The 18814-nt window shown below is 38.8% G+C and overlaps 3 protein-coding genes across 4 annotated transcripts in view; 1 reads left to right on the top strand and 2 right to left on the bottom strand.

Moving 5' to 3' along the window:
• The window catches only part of rock1 (Rho-associated, coiled-coil containing protein kinase 1), a 42244-nt gene extending 35228 nt beyond the window's left edge, over positions 1-7016 (bottom strand). For both annotated transcript variants that reach the window (XM_079453240.1, XM_079453239.1), the window contains exon 1: positions 6172-7016. In XM_079453240.1, the coding sequence (XP_079309366.1) occupies positions 6172-6264 (93 nt within the window). In that variant the 5' untranslated portion in view covers positions 6265-7016. The remainder of the gene's footprint in view (positions 1-6171) is intronic.
• On the top strand, positions 6977-13268 carry usp14 (ubiquitin specific peptidase 14 (tRNA-guanine transglycosylase)). The gene is made up of 16 exons (XM_079453242.1): positions 6977-7459; positions 8652-8797; positions 8893-8925; positions 9027-9131; positions 9245-9348; positions 9452-9510; positions 10480-10610; positions 10693-10773; positions 10992-11074; positions 11238-11352; positions 11434-11499; positions 11590-11682; positions 11763-11897; positions 11987-12047; positions 12132-12239; positions 12407-13268. The coding sequence occupies exons 1-16, from the start codon at positions 7444-7446 to the stop codon at positions 12541-12543; spliced, it is 1473 nt and encodes a 490-aa protein (XP_079309368.1). The 5' UTR covers positions 6977-7443; the 3' UTR covers positions 12544-13268.
• Positions 13123-18373, bottom strand: thoc1 (THO complex 1). The gene is made up of 21 exons (XM_079453241.1): positions 18233-18373; positions 17947-18020; positions 17743-17803; positions 17540-17609; positions 17295-17413; positions 17173-17221; positions 16923-17018; positions 16758-16840; positions 16549-16622; positions 16282-16390; positions 16065-16199; positions 15882-15982; positions 15734-15803; positions 15589-15639; positions 14739-14809; positions 14499-14594; positions 14352-14417; positions 14190-14273; positions 13955-14102; positions 13783-13867; positions 13123-13670 (listed from the first exon to the last, which is right to left on the bottom strand). Exons 1-21 carry the CDS (start codon positions 18281-18283, stop codon positions 13393-13395), a joined length of 1971 nt encoding a protein of 656 aa, XP_079309367.1. The 5' UTR covers positions 18284-18373; the 3' UTR covers positions 13123-13392.
• Positions 18374-18814: the final 441 nt, after the last annotated feature.

Below are 18814 nucleotides of genomic sequence, written 5' to 3'. Positions count from 1 at the left end.
AGTTTGCGACTGACAACCTGTCAGACAGAGCATCAGTACCCAGTGGGTGTGGACCAGTTGCCGCTTCGAGGCTCGTTCGGAGCGGGTGTAAGACTGGTGACAAACAGCCTACCAGAAATGAGTGTATAAACGCGACTTTAAGCTAATACGGTCGGGCGAATGTGACAGAATATCACTATTATTGTAATTATTAATGAGCGCATACAGGAGAAAGTAAACGTGATAATGTAGCATTACTTTTTATTAATGAGCAAGCACACAGGCCCATGTAATTTTTGAAAAATCATAATATTTGCCAAAATACGCCCTTTATAGACGCACTATAACCTGTAGCCCCCCACGTGTAGACCCAAGGGCTTAGCCTTCTCAGTGCGTGGATGGGAGACCTCCAAGGAAAGCTAGGGTGCTGCTGGAAAAGGTGTTAGTGAGACCAACAGGGGTGCTCACTAGGGTTGGCTTTCGGTGCCAAATCGATACTTTTACAACGGTACCGAAGCCTAAATCAAAACTTTTAAAAAAGAGCCACAAAACACCGGTGGATGACATTAAAGAACAACATGTTCAATAAAAAAATATTTATGAAGTAATACAAAATATATACAACAAATTCACAATTCAAGATTTAAGTGAACATGAAATGAGCATGGACACTAACATTACTAGAAAGATGTTATAGTGTTTACTGTTTTACCCAGCTACAACATAATGCTTGGCATAGTATCAAATATGGGAAGAAAATGCGCTGAATATATCAACAGATCAAGTCCATTTGCAGAGAGCCTTCTTGGCTACATTATATGTGCATTATTTAAAAAAAGACAGTATGTATGATTAAGTATAATAACATGCCTATACATGCAGTCAGAGTAAAAATCTTGAGTGTCTAGAGACCAGACTGACAGATGCTATAAGGTTTTAGCACTTTCATTGCTGTGTTCATTGATTCATAATAACAAATATGCGCCAGAAAAGACACGAAATGTGACTCAGGCCTTATAACCGTTATACTGTGGCTGCAGTCGCATCATCCAGGTGGATGCTGCACACTGGTGGTGGTTGAGGGGAGACCCCCCTCATATGATTGTGAAGCACTTTGGGTGTACAGCAATACACAATAAAGCGCTATATAAATGCCTCATTCATTCAAAAATAATCAAAGCAGCCCAAAACAGCCAAAGAATGGTATCTTTAAAGTGCAGGCTTCAGATAAGTGGAAAGCCTACCCTGAAAGTCGCACGTTTCTGCCTCGCACCACACTTACCTCATTTTTGTTTGGTCCATTTAATAGTATGATCTTTTTTAACTTTCTAATGGTAAAAGGGTAGTTTGAAACTAATGATACAAGAATTATGAGGCGTAAAACAAAGAAAGAATGTTTCTTTAATATTTATGAAACCTGCGGTAGGCTATCCGATCTAATCGCGTCCTGTTTAATGCCATGTTATATATTTCACAAAACTGGATCAATAGTTGATATTTTTATGTTTTGATAGACCACGTATTCACGACAATACAATTCATGAATGGGGTTTGTCTCTGAACGCGCACTTGCTGCGACTGCCACATTTAAAAGAACATAAAAACCTGACATTATGAAAAAGCCTACAGCAGAGACATTTCTTGATTCATGACACCATATCCCCAATGTATGTGAATGTAGCCTACCAATATGTATACGTGAATTTTTATAACTTAATACTTGGTTAATATCGGAGAAACACAGCTGTGTTTGCAGTGATTGTTGCTGATAATCCAATGATATTATAGAGCACATTAGGTTTAAAAGACAATTAAGCTAAATCATGTTAGAGTTGGGCTTTTTATGAATGACGCGCATCGCAATACACATGAGCAAACATGCAGAGTTTTGCACAGGGAAACTCTCTCACTGTATTTCTCAATTTGCTCAAAACGAAGAGTGAATACAAACATTAAAGGTCCAGTCAGTAATATCTAGCGGCAAGGTTGCAAATTGCAACAAACCGCTCACTCCACCTCACCCTTTTGAAACACACGACAGCTCACAGAACATTGCAAATTACATGCAAGGGGACCCGCGGTGTCTGTAGATGGAAATAGCTCATTCTAAGGTAATAAAATATAATGCTACATTGTGCAAGTTCTTTATACATATCTGAAGACATAGCTATGTATATTATATTGCATTTCTATCAATAACTAAAATTATATACTGAACTTTTAACTCTTGCCAGTCTGCTGAGGTAACACCGATTTAAGATCTGCGAATAGACTGCCACTCAGCGGTAAACAAGAGCCAACACACAATAAAGAAGTACCGCTGCGAAGGCGGCGGAAGGATAATTTTGGTTATGTGGGCATTCTAGTTGAATTCTGATTCATGTACATGATGAGGCCATGTGCAAGTAGTCCAATAGTTTTGACACAAAATAAACTTGTGAGTGGCATAGTACTGGTAAGTCACGCAATTTTTAAATGCATGAATTCCAATGATTTGATTATATGGTAAAGGGCCCCCGCATCCACTCTTGCACGGGGGCCACCACAGTTTGCGTTTGGCCACTGGCCTTAAAGCATGGCACTGTAACATACACACATGTTTGAACCCCGCCCTGTGGGCCCGAGACAAGAGGTTATTTGATTAGCGTGGAATTTTATTAAGCGGTGGGTGGGGTGGCCACGGGGTGCTGGAGGGTAGAGTGAGCAAAGGCCTCCATTCATTGATCAACGACGACTTCTGAAGGGCAAAAACAACACTCTTGTGTTCAGAGGCCTGGGAGCCTGTCCCCACAGATCATTACTATTCAGCCTCAGCCTGAGCGCTCGTGTTAGGTAAGGACCCTGTTCTCACACCAGTCAGTACACTTAGCAGACAAAACAGCCTTGGCACAATGGTGCTAATGTTATTGCCACAACGCTGCTGGAAAGTATGGAGCGTCTCAGTACTCGTTTAGCATGGAATGTGCTTAGCTCTGAAGATAGGAAATTGCACAGCAATTGCCTACTGGTGACTTATGAATTAGTCATAACGGCCTATAATTCTAATTTATTCACATTTTACATTAAAGGGAGTTAAAATAAAAGCGAACAAAACAAAAACCGAAAACCAAGAGACTTGTGTAAGTAAGCCATTTGCAGGCTGACTTTCAAAACATTGTTCTGTTTGTTTATGTGACCTCACACACCAACTTCTGTCTAATCCAATGGTGAGCGTTTCATTTGGCTCAGTGGTAAGAGCATGGCGCTAGCAACGCCAAGGTAATGGGTTCGATCCCAGGGGATTGCACATACTCGGATACAATGGTAGTATAATGCAATGTTAGTCGCTTTGGATTAAAGTGTCTGCCAAATGCATCAAATGTAAATGTTAGAGTTGAGGGGCAGAAGGTGTGTGTAAAACAAATCTTATTTTTGCTGTTATTTAATTTGGTGTCACAGATCTTACATGTTTGACCTTTACGGGCTGGAAAGTAAAACCAGTAGACAGAAGGGCAAAGCAACTAGCACGTTCAAACCACAAACCAAAGTGTTCAGTTCTCATTTTCTGTTCTAATAAAATTTTATTTGGTGCGACATTTTAAATGCAATCCACATTGGATAGGCTATATGTATCTACAATCTGACAATGCCCACGAACAGACATGTATCTAAGAAACCCTTCATACCCAGACATGATCTCCATAAGTCAAATCTAATTAGAAAGAACCTCCAGTCTTTTCTTTGGGAATGTCCATTTCAACTTTGTTAAATAATAAAATTCAGACCTAAAGTGCAGCCAATATGACACATTTAAGAGTAACAACGTAACTATTTTATTTAAAAAAACTGAAGTGCCATAAAATGCTCATCTCTTTCCATGGCTCATCAAACTTTAAATAGCCAATAGCATCTAGTTAACCTCCGAGCATAACATTCAAATCACTTCTGAGATACATTCAGCTGCTGTGTGAACACAGGCTTGAAACACTCATAAAAGTATGGTTTCATCTGCTTCGTGAACCTATAATTGCATTTCTGCTTTCATGGCGCTTTAATTTCACTGATTTCAATCTATGACGCCATTGCCTTACTCAGTCAATATTAACGTTATCAAGTTTATATCTTCACAGAATGTTCTTTACATTATGTATGATGATTATATGTCGAAAACAGTGAATCACAAGAAATGCCTTGCTTGGGATATCACAGGCAGGGTCGCATATGTACGTTTAATCTCACCAACACTTCAAATCACATTTCCAAAAGGAATTCCTGTCACCAAATTCAAAATAGGTCAGCGTGTGGAAAAGAACTATTAAGTGTGAAAATGTATTTTCTGACACATTCCTCCAGGAATGGAAAGTCTGAGGAAAATATAACACAACTGGAAATACTGATGCAGGTTGTTGGGTGAAGCCCCGTGGCAGAGCAGCCAGGGGGAAAAATCATCCCCAGTGTACCGCTGTCAGCTTTTCAAGCAAACATTGGGTTTGATCGGCCTTTTGCCCATGTTGAGTGAACATGCAGTCCCTGCACGCTTAAGTTTCAATAGACAAATCATATCTCGAGCTACCTGGAGGTAAAAGAAGCGGATGCAGGGACAGGTGAGTTGATACACATGGAAAAGACAGGTAAGAACAGGCCAGAGGTCAGGTTTATACAAAGGCTGTGTAACAGGGAGGTTACTGAATGTAGCATAATCAGTTGTGTGTGTGACAAAATTCAGAGCAGTTTGAATTGGATGATATAATAAATCCATCATTTCCATGTTACAATGATTGGGGGGACTGTCAAACAAAATCTCAATCTCTGGTAATGAGCATCCAAACAACCTTTAGAAAAGCAATTTGGATAAAAGAGCCAGGTGAAAGCAGACGTACTTTAACAAACATTCAATATACATTTTTACTCTACAAATCACACACAAGAAAGTGAAATTTCAATGTTTACCAAAACATAAATGGTTTCATAATGTTCTATTATTATGACCATGAAATACAACATGTCCAGGCCACAACTAATGTTATTTTTTTGGATCATTGGTGCATTATTTTCATGTGCATTTAATAATATTTTTTGGTGGCTATTTTCATGAATCTATTAAAAAAACAATATTTTACACATGACAAATTTCTTTTTGCAGAACGCAAGGAGAGAAAATGTGACAGAATACCGACACAATGCATGCAATAAAAAATAATGCTTCTGACAACAAACCATAATATCTAATTTGAGTGACATATGACCCAGACAGATACATCCTTTAACTCTTTGATACAAAGCATTGCTATGCATTACTGCCATTGAAATCCTATGACCTTCAGAACAATAGCCCTTGTGGTTGTCAAAGTCTGAGAGATAGATTACTTCATATTAATAGTGGCACTGGCATCCATTCGTGTCAAACTGAGAGTGAGTATTTCATGTCAGGATTTGATACTTCATCTTCTTAATGTAACTTGATATATAGGTTCGCAAAACTTTGTACACATACAGTAGCTGCTGGAGACAACTCTCAGGATTTGGAAGTCAAACTGATAGTAAGCGGATCACAGAAACTGATATTAAAGATCGTAACACGGAAGCATGAAGCTGAATTTGAGATACAAGTTACAGCCTTGCTAAAACATTTGCATAGTCCCTCACAGCAAACAGCAGGTAAACAGTGACAATGAATGGAGAGAACACATTTACATGAATGGCACTGGGCTATGGTTGTTGCGGTCTAGTGGTTAAAGATATGGGCTGATTAATTAAAGATTATAGGCTTAAACCTTCTTAAAAGTCTGATCACTTTGTGTTTATGATCAAGACATTTAACTTGATCAGAGTGTACAGTAAATTGTCATTGACGCATGGCAAAATAATCTGTGCATAAAAAGTGTATTTACTAGTTACCATGTCAAAAATGTAAAAAAATTGAAATCTAAACAAAGTCACAAAACTGAAATCATTAAAATACTTATAACGACAAGGTAGGCTGCTGTCGATTATTACATGGTCAATGAGAAGAAAAAAAACATCACTCTGCTAACCTAAGTCATTGTACTGTTTTGTATACCCTGCATCACAGTGTTATTCTGTATGCACCACATTGTGCGTATTTCATATTTTACATTAGGTGTATTGAATTAACGTTTTATGTTGCAAGTAATCCACCAAAACAAAAGTATCGCTAACGTTTAATCGCATCAGCTAATACAGCAAACTTACCAACAGACAGTCTGTGTTGATCTCTGATTTTGGATTCTTCAGCATAGCATCGATCTTCTCGAAACGAGCTGTCATACTTTCTCCAAGAGACATGTTTGTAGGCGATCAGGTAAGTTTGATTCAAGAGAAATTAACGTTATCTGGCTAAGATTAGCGAGTTAGCTCGCTAACTTCCCCTGCCCTCACAGTGCAATAAACACCAGTCTGATCAAAGCGAAGTTTTATGTCTCACTGCCTTATTATCACTCTCGTTGAAACTTATAAAAGACCGAGAGATGACAAAAAGCCACATTTTCAGAAAAAAACACCAAGACGAGGCGCCCGGATTAGTCCATGACAACTTGGCAAACAAACACAAAAAGTAGCAGCAACAGATTACACCGCGCTAAGCTAATTTAGCTTCATGAGAAACGAGGGGAACAGACTGTTTAAAAAACATACACGAAATGATCACATTCAAGCAAAATAAGTCATAAAATAAGTGCGAAATTAACATGCGGCCACATTAAGTTAGATTGTCCAGATATGGGTCTATATAAACGAATGCCAGGCCAAACAAGTCTGACAGCTGCAAACTAAGAAGTGGCGAAAAAAACTTCGCCTTTCAAATTTCGATGAGTTAAAAGACGATCCTGGTTAAAACGATCATTATTAAATCCGTCCGCAAGTAATCTCTCTTGGTCCGCAGGTCAGTTTAAGGTTTCCCAGAGCGCATGTAATCCGCGAGTCCGTAACAATAAGGATAAATCAGGCTTTAATCGATGCTATTTTCAAAAATAAGTGTCCGATATTCTCCCACTGCCTGACGAACATGTCCGCCTTCCTGTAGAAACACCCCGCAAGTCAACTTCGAATTCTCTCCGAGTGCGCATGCGCCAAACGGCATTTCAAAAGTTACAAATCCTACTATGGAACATGTGATCTAACGAATATTAAACAGAGAGTGTCCTTGTGTATTTTCCAGTTGCGTCATTTAACATAATTCATATCCAGAAGGATACGTGAAACCTTCATTTTTGGTTTGATTGAAGTAAAAGTATTAAAAGCATTGCTTTTATGAGCAAGCATGAGCAAATCCTTCCTCATAGTAATCTTGCTTCAGGTTTACATAGTCGCTCACCGAGCCCATTGATCCGTCGTTGAGCATGCAGTTGCAGCGTCATTGTGGGCCACCGTTTGAATGAAGTTAGGAGACATACACATCTTCTCCATCCCGACTTACACCCGGCCATTGAAACTGCAGAGATTTATAAAAGACAAACGAACAGAAAGATGCCCGTATTTACAGGTTTGTTTACTGTTTACTTTTCCCCAATTCACAGCTTGTCTTTAAAAGTTAAGAGATGTGTGCAAAGAGGCTTCGCAGTTAGCACGATAAAGTAACGTTAGCTTCAGGCCTCAATGGCTATTTTCTTTGATAATCTAGTGGAAAGCAGCTAAACAAGTTGCAAAACCCCCGAAGCGAGCTTTTGTTATGCAGTTTAATTACGGGATATCTGTATTTTATGTGAATATTTATAATGTGTGGATCGTAAAGTGTCAGACTTACATCAGTGATACAGCATGTTAGCTTGTCGGCTAAACAGCTCACACTTTGTTAAACTGTCTTTTAAAACTTTACAGGTCTTTTTATTTACAAAATAAAATGATTCGCAAAAATACCAGTTAGATACGTTTCACGTAGTTTGTTACTTAACAATCCAAACGTTTAAATTAAGCATATAAAAATGAGTTACGGTGGGAAGTTTAGCCTGTCATGCTATAACCTGTCAAATTACATCTTTATTCATGAACCAAACAGGAAATGTTATTCTCTTAAGTTATTTAAACCTTTAAGGACGCGATTTGTTTACACGAAGGACATTTTGTCTATATAGATTTAGTTAAGAGTTTTGATTTGAGGACCAACTGATTGTTTTAGCAAAATTGCTAAATAGCAGGTGCCATAACTTCATTAGCAAATTTAAACGATTTCCGTTTATAGAGCCCTCGAAGCTTTATTACTTTCTGTATTACAGCATTCAAATATGTTTTAGAAATAATTTGTAGCCAGATGTCTATTGGGTTTGTCTTGTTTATGTCCATTCTGAATAGATTGTATGATAATTCGATCAGTTCTGTCAATTGGTGATATTTGACATATAAAGAGTTGAAGTAAAAATCGCAGTCATCATTTGCTTAACCTTGTGCTGTTCCAATCCAAACCCATGATATAAGCGAATATGTGTTAAAATTAATTTTGTTGACAGTTAATGTGGCTGTCAACCCTAAATGGCATAAGCTCTGTATTTAAGAACTGTATATCCGATTTGAATAGATTGTTGGGTGTTCTGTAGAAGGAATATCATACATGCTTGAAAGACAAGTAGGTTATGCTGACAGAAATGCCCCTTTGGGGTGAATTACCTCTTTTAAACTTTTTAACCTACTACAGTACACTTGTGGTAACAATATGCTTATTTTTTGCTGTGCTCTTTTAGTGAATGTGAAATGGGGAAAGGAGAAGTTTGATGAAGTGGAGTTGAACACAGAAGAGCCGCCCATGGTGTTCAAAGCCCAGCTGTTTGCCCTGACGGGGGTTCAGCCAGAGAGACAGAAAGTCATGGTGAAAGGAGGAACGCTGAAGGTAACGGCTATGTTGGTTATCAAAAGTGCTTCTCATTGTTGTCCTTAATGTAAAATAAATGCAGGCGTGTGACACTTTTGATTTTTCATTACCAGGATGATGAGTGGGGAAATATCAAGTTGAAAAATGTAAGTCATCATCATTTGTTGGTGGCATTTCATTTTGACTTGAACTGTGATTTATTTATTTATTTTTTCGAACCAAATGTATATTTTTCTCAAATATGTAGGGGATGACCCTTCTTATGATGGGCTCTGCTGATGCTTTGCCCGAGGAACCTGCAGTACGGCCCATGTTTGTAGAGGACATGACAGAGGAGCAGCTCGCATCTGCTGTAAGTTTTCTGCTTTGGCTCATAATGATATGCTAACCAGGAATCATCGGTCCTGGAGGTCTTCATGTTTAACCTTAAAGTTAAAGTACATTTCTCAAATTTCTCATGTTCAGATGGAGTTGCCATGCGGATTGACAAATTTGGGCAACACATGCTACATGAATGCAACAGTGCAGTGTCTGCGTTCTGTGCCTGAGCTAAAAAGTGCTCTCAGGAGGTACGTTTTAAGCATACACTTCATATTAAGTTTAGTTTAATATCAGGTTCAACATTGTTTTTGGTGTAAGAAACGTCTTGTTGTGATTTGCCTCCACCTGTAGGTACTCTGGTGCCTTGCGATCCTCTGGAGCTAACGCCCCTCCTCAGTACATCACAGCAGGTGAAATTTCTGACTGTACCTGTATTTTTGGAACCATATTACAAAAACTCACAATCTTAAAGGGACAGTTCACCCAAAAATTTAATTCTGTAATCATTTGCTCACCCTCAGGTTGTTCCAAACCTGTCTAAATGTCTTTGTTCTGCTGAACACAAAGAAAGATATTTGGAAGAATGTCAATAACCAAACAGATCTCATCCCCCATTTACTACCATAGTAGGGAAAATAAATACTATGGGAGTCAATGAGGGATGAGATCTGTTACTGTGTGTTCACATAGAGCGCGAATGAGGCGTCAAAAACGCGCTATTCGCGAGTAGTTGGACGCTTGAACATTTTGAACATATTCGCGAGTAGTTGGACGCTTGAACAAGCGAGTGTTTATTCGCGTCATTCGCGCATGAAATTCGCGCTATTCGCGTCATTCGCGAGTGAAATTCGCTTCACGAAAATGTTTTTACAATTTACCGGATTCTCCGACCTCCTCACTCACTTTCTTCCAAGCAAGATCCTTTTTATTCCTATTTTTATGAACACGTATCATATAGCTCCGGGTGTCCACACACGCAGATGAGCTTGTCCTCCCATTTTTTATTTCTGCCTCTGCTCGCTACGTCGTCTACGTCACAACGCGGCGCGAATTTTCGCCAAAGTTCAGATTTTTGAACTCGCGCTATTCGCGTCATTCGCGCCGCAAGCGTGTCTATCGCGTATTTGCATTGACTTAACATGTAAATCACTCGCGCTTGACGCCTCATTCGCGCTCCATGTGAACACACAGTAACTGGTTGTGTCACAAACTTTAAAGGCCCAGTTTGTCATTTTTGGGATGATCTATTGATAGAAATGCAATTACAAATTTTTTTACACTTTACTTTAAACCTACTCAAGATGCATAAAGTATGTTGGGGGACAACAGTTCATGCTTCAGCTAGCGTATCGCACATATTTGATCAAGCATTTTTTCAGCTATGCGTGATTTGTTCGAGTCCATGGACAAGACCTCCTCAAGCATTCCACCCATCATTCTGCTGCAGTTCCTGCATATGGCCTTCCCACAGTTTGCAGAGAAAGGAGACCAGGGCCAGTACCTCCAGCAGGTCAGTGTGCAAACTAATAGACATATGGAGTCCAACTAGATCCAAGGATGGTTATTTATTTATCTTTTTATTTATTACCCAGGATGCCAACGAGTGCTGGGTTCAGGTAATGCGGGTCCTTCAGCAGAAATTAGATCCCGAAGAACCAGAAACCCCAATGGAGGCAAGAATGCTTTGTTTACAAATTATTCGATTTTTTTTCCAAATCATTTTATAATTGTATTGCCAAAGCAGTGCCTTTAAAGGAGTAGTTCACTTCAAAATTTGCCCCCATTCACTTTCCATAGAAATTTCTATTCCTATTATGGAAGTTAATGAGGCCAATTTTGAGGTGAACTACCTTTAAGGACAGTTTCTATACTTTTTGTTTGTCTTTTACAGGCTGACGGTGATAATGGAGCTGCTGCCGCCACAAAAAAGAAAGACTTTATTGATCAGTACTTTGGTGTTGAATTTGAGACTACGTATCCTTTTCAATAGATCCCATTCACACCAACTATTCCTTTTATGGAGAAAACTTAAATAATAAAAAAAATATTTTGGGGTGGACTATACCTTTAGCTGGTCCTTCAGATCTCATAGATATTACCATGTGTGTGTTAAGGTCCTTAACCTGTATATGTGCAGTATGAAGTGCACGGAGTCAGAGGATGAAGAACCGACCAAAGGCACAGAGAGCCAACTGCAGCTCAGTTGCTTTATCAACCAGGAAGTCAAATATCTCGCCACCGGACTACGGTTGGTGAGTGAAGATGAGTCATTCACTCCTCTCAAGAAGTACCTCCGGCACTCTGTTAACCTTGACCTTTCTGTCACATTCTAGAGGCTACAAGAGGACATCACGAAGCTCTCCCCTACTTTACAAAGAAATGCTCACTATATAAAATCGGTATGATTTTTTCTTGACTGGCAGGGAAGTATGTCATGTTTAAGACGAATGTTAAAATGAACAGTCCCTTGTTTTGTTTCTCTGTTTCAGTCCAAAATTAAACGTCTCCCAGCATACCTGACAGTTCAGATGGTCCGGTTCTACTATAAAGAAAAAGAATCTGTTAACGCCAAAGTCCTTAAGGTGGGTGTGGTTTTGGTTTTGTACGTGATGTCTGCATTCTGATTTGGGCACCTACATATTACTTGTTTTGCTGTGCTTAGGATGTCAAATTCCCTCTAATGCTGGATGTCTACGAACTGTGCACTTCTGAACTACAAGAGAAAATGGTTTCACTGAGGTCAAAGTTCAAGGAGATTGAGGATAAGAAACTGGAAATGCAGCAGCAGCCGCCAAAAGCAAGTACCCTGAAATGGCTTTGTTAAAAAAAAAACATGAAAGGTCCAATTGTAAATGTATGGGTTTTATTGTATTTCTCATGATACAGGTGGATCAGAAGGTTTTGACACCCAAAGAAACTAAATATGAACCTTTCTGCTTTTCTGATGGTATGTACTCTGTGCTTAATGCCAGATCCATTGTCTTTAACACTGCTTTGAATTTATATGATGACTACATTTGATTATCTGCAGACTTGGGCTCCAACAACAGCGGTTACTATGACCTGCAGGCGGTTCTGACACATCAGGGTCGATCCAGTTCATCTGGCCACTATGTCGCCTGGGTTAAAAGGAAAGAAGGTAATAATTTCCTTTCATAATCTTAAGTGCCCTCTAAAAAGCTAAATGTTTTAATGGCCTTCAAGAAAGATGCTTTAACAAAACCAGAACCTTTTTTTCTTTAAGACATTTCAATGTAGTGTATTGATGTTGTAAAACAAATTTATTTTTCATTGTCTTTTGAACAGATGAATGGGTGAAGTTTGATGACGATAAGGTTAGCGTGGTGTCCCCCGAGGACATCCTAAAGCTGTCCGGAGGTGGCGACTGGCATATAGCATATGTCCTCTTGTATGGCCCACGACGTCTGGAAATACTCGAGTAGCAGCGGTTCATAATTAAAACTAAAACCATACGTAATTGCCATTTCCAAGCACTGTCTGTATAGATGTGCAATAAATCCTGGTGTCTTTAAAAACCTGACCTTAATATTTTCTGAACTGTTCGTGCATCAACATGTCATTTAAGGGTCTTTCACCCCCCTTCTGTGGATGGTAGATTTGACTGAAGTGATTGCCGGACCTGATCTTTGTTGGACTTTGAGCAATTCTTTTCTAAATGTTTTCTATATGCATTGTATATTTTAAGCCTGTGGAAAGGTGTTCATGCTCACTATACGGTATCCATTGCAGTTATTTCCAGTAATATGTAGTAAATCAATTTAAAAAATGTTCTTGGCCACATTTTGTACCTGTAATTATTTTGCATCAGGAATCATGTTTATGATAGTGGGTTTCTCACCCCAAAGAGAACAAAGTTTACATTGATGTGATGTATGATTGTAGGCCTGCTTTGAATATCAAAGGTGCGTTTTGTTACTAAAGCACTTTGAGAGGATAGTTCATTGTTCAAATATCACCCGTCTTCTAGCTACCGTGCATCATACACCCATATAAACTCATATGTCCTGAAATACCCAAATACACTCACGTAAGAGCATCTCTGTAATAAGTTATTGACTGCTAGCTTTTCATAAACAGTGAAAAATAAACATGTCAATGAAACTCTCTTGCATTTACATGATTTACAAATTAAAACTACCGGATTCGTTTGGTTTTCACATTTATTTCAAAAAGTAAGAACATAACTGAACAATACAGTTCATTGAAGTACAACATAAACCATGTCATCAAGTTGCAAAATAGAAAGGAGGTGCTGTGAAATAAGCACACGTTTACGTGTCATTAAGGGTGTCTGTGATGTTGCTGAAGCCAGCTGCTTTGAGGGCTGCTACCAGGCTCTCCATCGTAGCTTGTGAGCCTTCTCGGTCCTGCCAGGCCACCAGCAGCATCTTTGCCTGCAGCTCCACATCCTCACTATCAGCCTCGATCACGTGGATCTCCTTATCGCTCATTTCCAGATGGTCCGCCACCATCTTCCACTGGGCGCCGAGCTTGGCGGCGATCTCATCCATCTGACTGTTGGTCACGCATTTGCTCTGAATGCTGGGACCTGGAGGAAGAACGTTTTTTAATTGTCACACTTTCAGTCGTTTAAAATACACAAGGTGTTGCTCACGAAGAAACGCAAAACCACAATGCTAACATGGGATTCCTGTACTCACTGTCATTGCTCTCTTTTAACAGATTATCTCCATTCTCATCATCGTCTTCCTCTCCGGTTTTTATCTCCTCAGATGGGAGGTCCTTCTATAAAATGAAAAAAACAAAAGAGTACAACAATATCAGATTAAACACCTTCAACGGCTTCTGATTATAAGATGGATGTGCACCCACAGGAAGCTCTTTGGCCAGTTTGATGACCATGTTTTCCAGATACTCCGCAAGACTTTTGAACTGCTGGTTGGTGGGCTGGAAGAAGTGAGGACTTCTCCTGGATAGCAGCCGTAAGGCTCGCCAGCCGTAGTTTGAGTTGCGCACCACTCTGAGACGAGACGGTAAACAGAATTCTGAGATTGGATCAAATGTGATATTATTATTACTACTATTGAGGATTGGTAAAAGTCTTTACTTGTACTCTTCCTCCACCATGTTTGTTGGATCGGCCTGTTCGATGGCGTCTTCAAAGAATTCCTCCAATGACGGCATGAACTCCCTTCAACCAATAGCAGACGAATGTATTAAATGCAAAACCTCTCTGACTAGATGAATTAAGTGTTTATAAAACACAAACCTGCTGTCTGATTTGCAGGCCTCCATGTTGTCTGTATTTAGATTCCAGAGCCTCGTGAGCTCCTCACTGTGAAGAATATCAGTAATTTGTTATAAATTAAGTCTGCATTATGTCACAAAAACGAGAATTTATATGGATATATCTTACTTTCCCATGAGGATCTTACGATCAGGGCCTTTCCCCAAAAATTCCTCTGGAGCTGGTCTCTTTCTACTGGGCCTGATGGGTTTGGTCTCTGCCGGTCTGAGGGAAATAAATCGATATTCACATATGAAACAGATCAGTGACGTTCATCCTTGACCAAAATGTATTTGTTACCATCAAAATTGTTATTGTTGCCTTGTACAATTTATTTGTGTTTTATACAATACATTTTCCATGCAATACCTTTCTTTTACAAAACTTGGGCAGCCCTCATTCTTCCATGAGTTCCAGTTTTCTTCTGTGTTCAGAATGTGCTGTTGATCACATTGTGGATAAAATAAAATCACACGTACAAATGACTAACCTGTAACAACCCTTCAGAAAGAGATGTTTTTAAAACTTTTAAAGTGCATGTTTGTTTTTGCTGTGAACATAACTTTTAAATTAAAAACTTATTAAAAATTATATGAATTTACCCACCTCATCCCTGCTGTATATAAAGAAAATTATAAAAATATAGATCAGTGCACTATTCAAATAGGGTAACATGTTGTTAACTGTTTTTGAGACACGAGAACCAATGAGATTTGAATGTGCTGCCATATTTAAATTTAGCATGCTGATCAGTATCTTCCCATAGACACACAATGCATTAATCACTAAATAAGCTTTTTTTTATCATTTTATAATTTATTAACCCTCTGGAATAACTTGGACTCCTGTTATGATGGGTATATGTGCACAATTTAGATCCCAAACACTCGGTTTACACTGTGAAGCGACGCAACATGACAACCCGCTTGTTCATATCCGGTGTGTTGCACCTTGCCACGCAGCACCAGGTGTGGACAAAATGTGAAATTATAATGGGTTCTATTGCGTTTCTATTGTCTTTTGTCGTGCCTGGTATAGACAAGGTGGAAGAAACTAACACGACAAAAATTTACTTAAAAAATTGCATTCATTACGGAAAGTCTGTCATATACAGCTGGGATGGCATCAAAGTGAGTAAATTATAATAATTGTATTTATAGTAATGTTTTCTTTAGTATCAAAACAAACTACTTGAATTCATCTTGCATCTACTATTTACCTCAACCATAGATGCAAACTTGTCACCATCTGGAGGGGTTTCTCTTAGTAGCTTGAATAGAAAGAGAGACAGGTGAATTATGATAAAACGTTTGCCTACACACATATAATACGATGATGCTATAGACTTCTGGACAGTAACAAACCTGATAGACAAGTTTGGTTGTGTCCTCAATCCACAAAGACTGGTCATCATTCAAAACACAACTGGAACTGCTATTAAAAAGAAAAAAACAACCATCAGTAAAGGATTAAGTCTTATAACAACACAAAGAAATCTTTAGTTTTTCTGACCTCTTGAACTTGACCTGACCCTTGAGGTACTGGAAGAGAATGAGGTATTGAAGCAGAATGTGTCGTCTGAAATTGCTGTCGCTCAGCTGAAGATCCATCAACTGCTCGAAGACGATGGGAATATGTTATCACCACACAAATGTTCAGTTACACTGATGTGAAGAACTTGTTCTAAACACAGACCTTCTCGCTGGTTAGAAACTTGGCAAAGTAGACGTGTTCGCCTGCAGCGGTCCTCATCTCCTCCAGCTTTCTCTTAGACGCCTGCATGTCATCCAGTTTATAGCTCTTAAACACGGCTAGTGTCTCATCGGAGTACTGTAGAGAACAATGAGAAATCACATCAGCACGATTATCTCTGTTGGAAACAGTTAAATAACCGAGGTACACTGATAAATACCTTAAGAAAAGTCATCCATAAGAATTTGTCGTAGCATTGTATGGGGTTCCTAAAATAATCCTGGAGTGTCCAGAACTTTCTGTACAGGTTGTAGTCAATAGGAATGGAACTAAAAAAGAAAAACATTACGTTTAATTGACAGATTTTTCTTGAATTGAATAATGTATTAAAATTCATTAATAATCATAATAATGTAAAAATGATACATATTCTATTGTTAGGACACTGCTTTACAACTACAAATATTTTAACAACACAATCTCTCACCAGGATGCCGGTGCATCTTCATCACCCATCTCCCCTTCCTCTACCTCCATCCCATCCTCCTTCACTTCTGAATGCTAGAATAACAAAAGCATACAAGTTTAAAACAAAAGAAAAACACCAGTAGCTGTTTGGCACCAACTCCATTAATGCCATTATTTAGTTCACCCAAATCTTCACCTGGTTCAATTATGTCAGTGTGATTTATTTACCGGCATTCCAAGTGTGCTCTCCTGTTCATTTTTGTTGAACACAGTAATGTTGTCCAGGTTGAATTGACTCTGTAAGTTTAGTCCTGATGACATACAAGATGACATCATGTCAGTTACAAAGAAAAGTACTGCACTGAGTAAACCAAATGTTAAAAGGAAATTTACCAGATTTTTCAGACAAAGGGAAGAGACGTGCTAAAAACAGCTGGATCCGTCCGCAAAATACGGTATTCTGTGTCTTAGAGAGTCTTCTGAGGAGATCTGTAGTGCAAGAGTACTACCTATGTCAGGCTACTAGAATTCACATTTCTATTTCAGTGCTGTACTTCAAACAGTAATTTAGAAAAAGTACAGAAAAGATGACAAAAGAAATAAAGTCCCAATAATTCTTAAGGAAGAAAAAATCATAACCTACCATTACACATTCTTAACAAGTAGTTTTTCCCCGCAGAGTAAAAAGTATTCTGTAAATATGAAAGAGCAGTTAATAGTATTCCCTATATCTGACCTCCATCTGTTAAATCAGTTTGAACTCACAGACTTCCACGTAGAGACATTTTTTTCAACAAAATTGAAAATTTTGTCACATTGGTCCAGTGGAAGACAGTCCAGAACGTCAGCCAGCAATAGAAATGGAGAGGTAGCAGAGCAGATGCCTGTGTGGGTAAATGCATGAAAACGTGAATCAACCTACGCAGAAACATCTTCAGATGGTTTCTCAAAGATGCTCAAACATGTACAGTAGGAAACAAGAAAGGAGGTTCATGTCTAGTTCAACATACCTTCAGTCACACAGTCAATACTGATGTAGATCAGAGAAAGGAAATCCTCAACATTCACTTTCTGGTGAATCTGGAAAATAATGAAAAACATCTTGTTTTCCCAAACCTCCAACCTTGGCATTGCAAGTGCCAGCTCATCTCCAAAAACAAAGATAACCAGACGATAACATCGTAAATGTATGTAAGGAACATTGTGGACTCACTATCTGCTCTTCAAGGACTCCACGTAGAGCCTGATCAAGAGTGCTTTTCTTCTCCGTTTCACTGTGAACAATCCAATGACATTACACAGATCTCAATAGCTGTGCATTCATACCTATTCAAATCTGAAAACACTCACTCATGCAAATACACCATAAGAATGACATATATAAACCCACGAAAGAAAAACAACGCAAAGTTCTTACTTTCCAGGCAGATGACTGAAAGCGCTGGTCAGGGGTTTACAGTTCCGGATATCCACAGCACTTTTGGTGGCAGCCTGCAGAAGAAAGAGATCGATTCAGGTTACAAACTACAACAAATAGGACCAAGGTGGAAACGTGATTTCTTTTGGACAGGGTAATGGTATCGCAGAGATCACGTACTATGGTAACGCCACGGGTTTTGAATATGCCATGTTATTACCGTATTACCGTGCATAGATATAATATATAGATACATAGATACATAAACACATCGCTATTCGTTTACCGTAAACTTATCTCTGGCCTCAGTAAAGTTAAATTGGACCGGCGGCGACATCTTTACTGGCGCTTTGTTCGTCTGACCCCTGATAGATTCCACTTCCGGTTCACGTTACGTCTCCGCGAATTCTGAATGTTTTATAAATCTTCCAGCAGATGGCAGTCACGTGCCTTTTAAAAGTCTCAAAACAACAAATGACATGCCAGAAACTGTCGCCGCAATACAACTGTGGTGTTTACGCTACTATCGTGTAAAATAAATAGATAATAAATAAGTAAATCGTCTAAAACAGCGGTTCTCCAACTGGAGACATGTTATGGCATTTTAAGAATTTAGGCCTACCATAAATACTGTTAAATCAAACATCGGAGAAATATGACGACTAGAAAATATATGTTCGTGAATTCTGTAACGTAATATGTTTGTGGTTTACTTATGCGAAATATGAGATTTAATTTTGTGTAATATATTTTATTGTGTGCAGGGGGTAGTTTGAAAACCAATGGTCTAAAAATGATAAATTAAGAAAAATGGGTTTTGAAGAAGGTTATATTAACATAGGGTATGGTGATCAATAAATGAAGAACA

This window comes from Barbatula barbatula, assembly GCF_947034865.1.
Source record: "Barbatula barbatula genome assembly, chromosome: 3".
NCBI classification, from domain to species: domain Eukaryota; kingdom Metazoa; phylum Chordata; class Actinopteri; order Cypriniformes; family Nemacheilidae; genus Barbatula; species Barbatula barbatula.
Note: the sequence above shows the minus strand (reverse complement) of the source record. Positions and strands in the feature narration are given on the sequence as shown.

Excerpts from the sequence above, each read along its gene's own strand:
- thoc1 (XM_079453241.1), bottom strand. The coding sequence starts at position 18,283 with ATGTCGCCGCCGGTCCAATTTAACTTTACTGAGGCCAGAGATAAGTTT. Across the intron at positions 17,610-17,742 it reads GAGTCCTTGAAGAGCAGATA|ATTCACCAGAAAGTGAATGT; the intron begins GTGAGTCCACAA and ends ATTATTTTCCAG. Across the intron at positions 14,418-14,498 it reads CGTAAGATCCTCATGGGAAA|TGAGGAGCTCACGAGGCTCT; the intron begins GTAAGATATATC and ends TATTCTTCACAG.
- usp14 (XM_079453242.1), top strand. Across the intron at positions 9,349-9,451 it reads CTAAAAAGTGCTCTCAGGAG|GTACTCTGGTGCCTTGCGAT; the intron begins GTACGTTTTAAG and ends CTCCACCTGTAG. Across the intron at positions 12,240-12,406 it reads CTGGGTTAAAAGGAAAGAAG|ATGAATGGGTGAAGTTTGAT; the intron begins GTAATAATTTCC and ends TCTTTTGAACAG.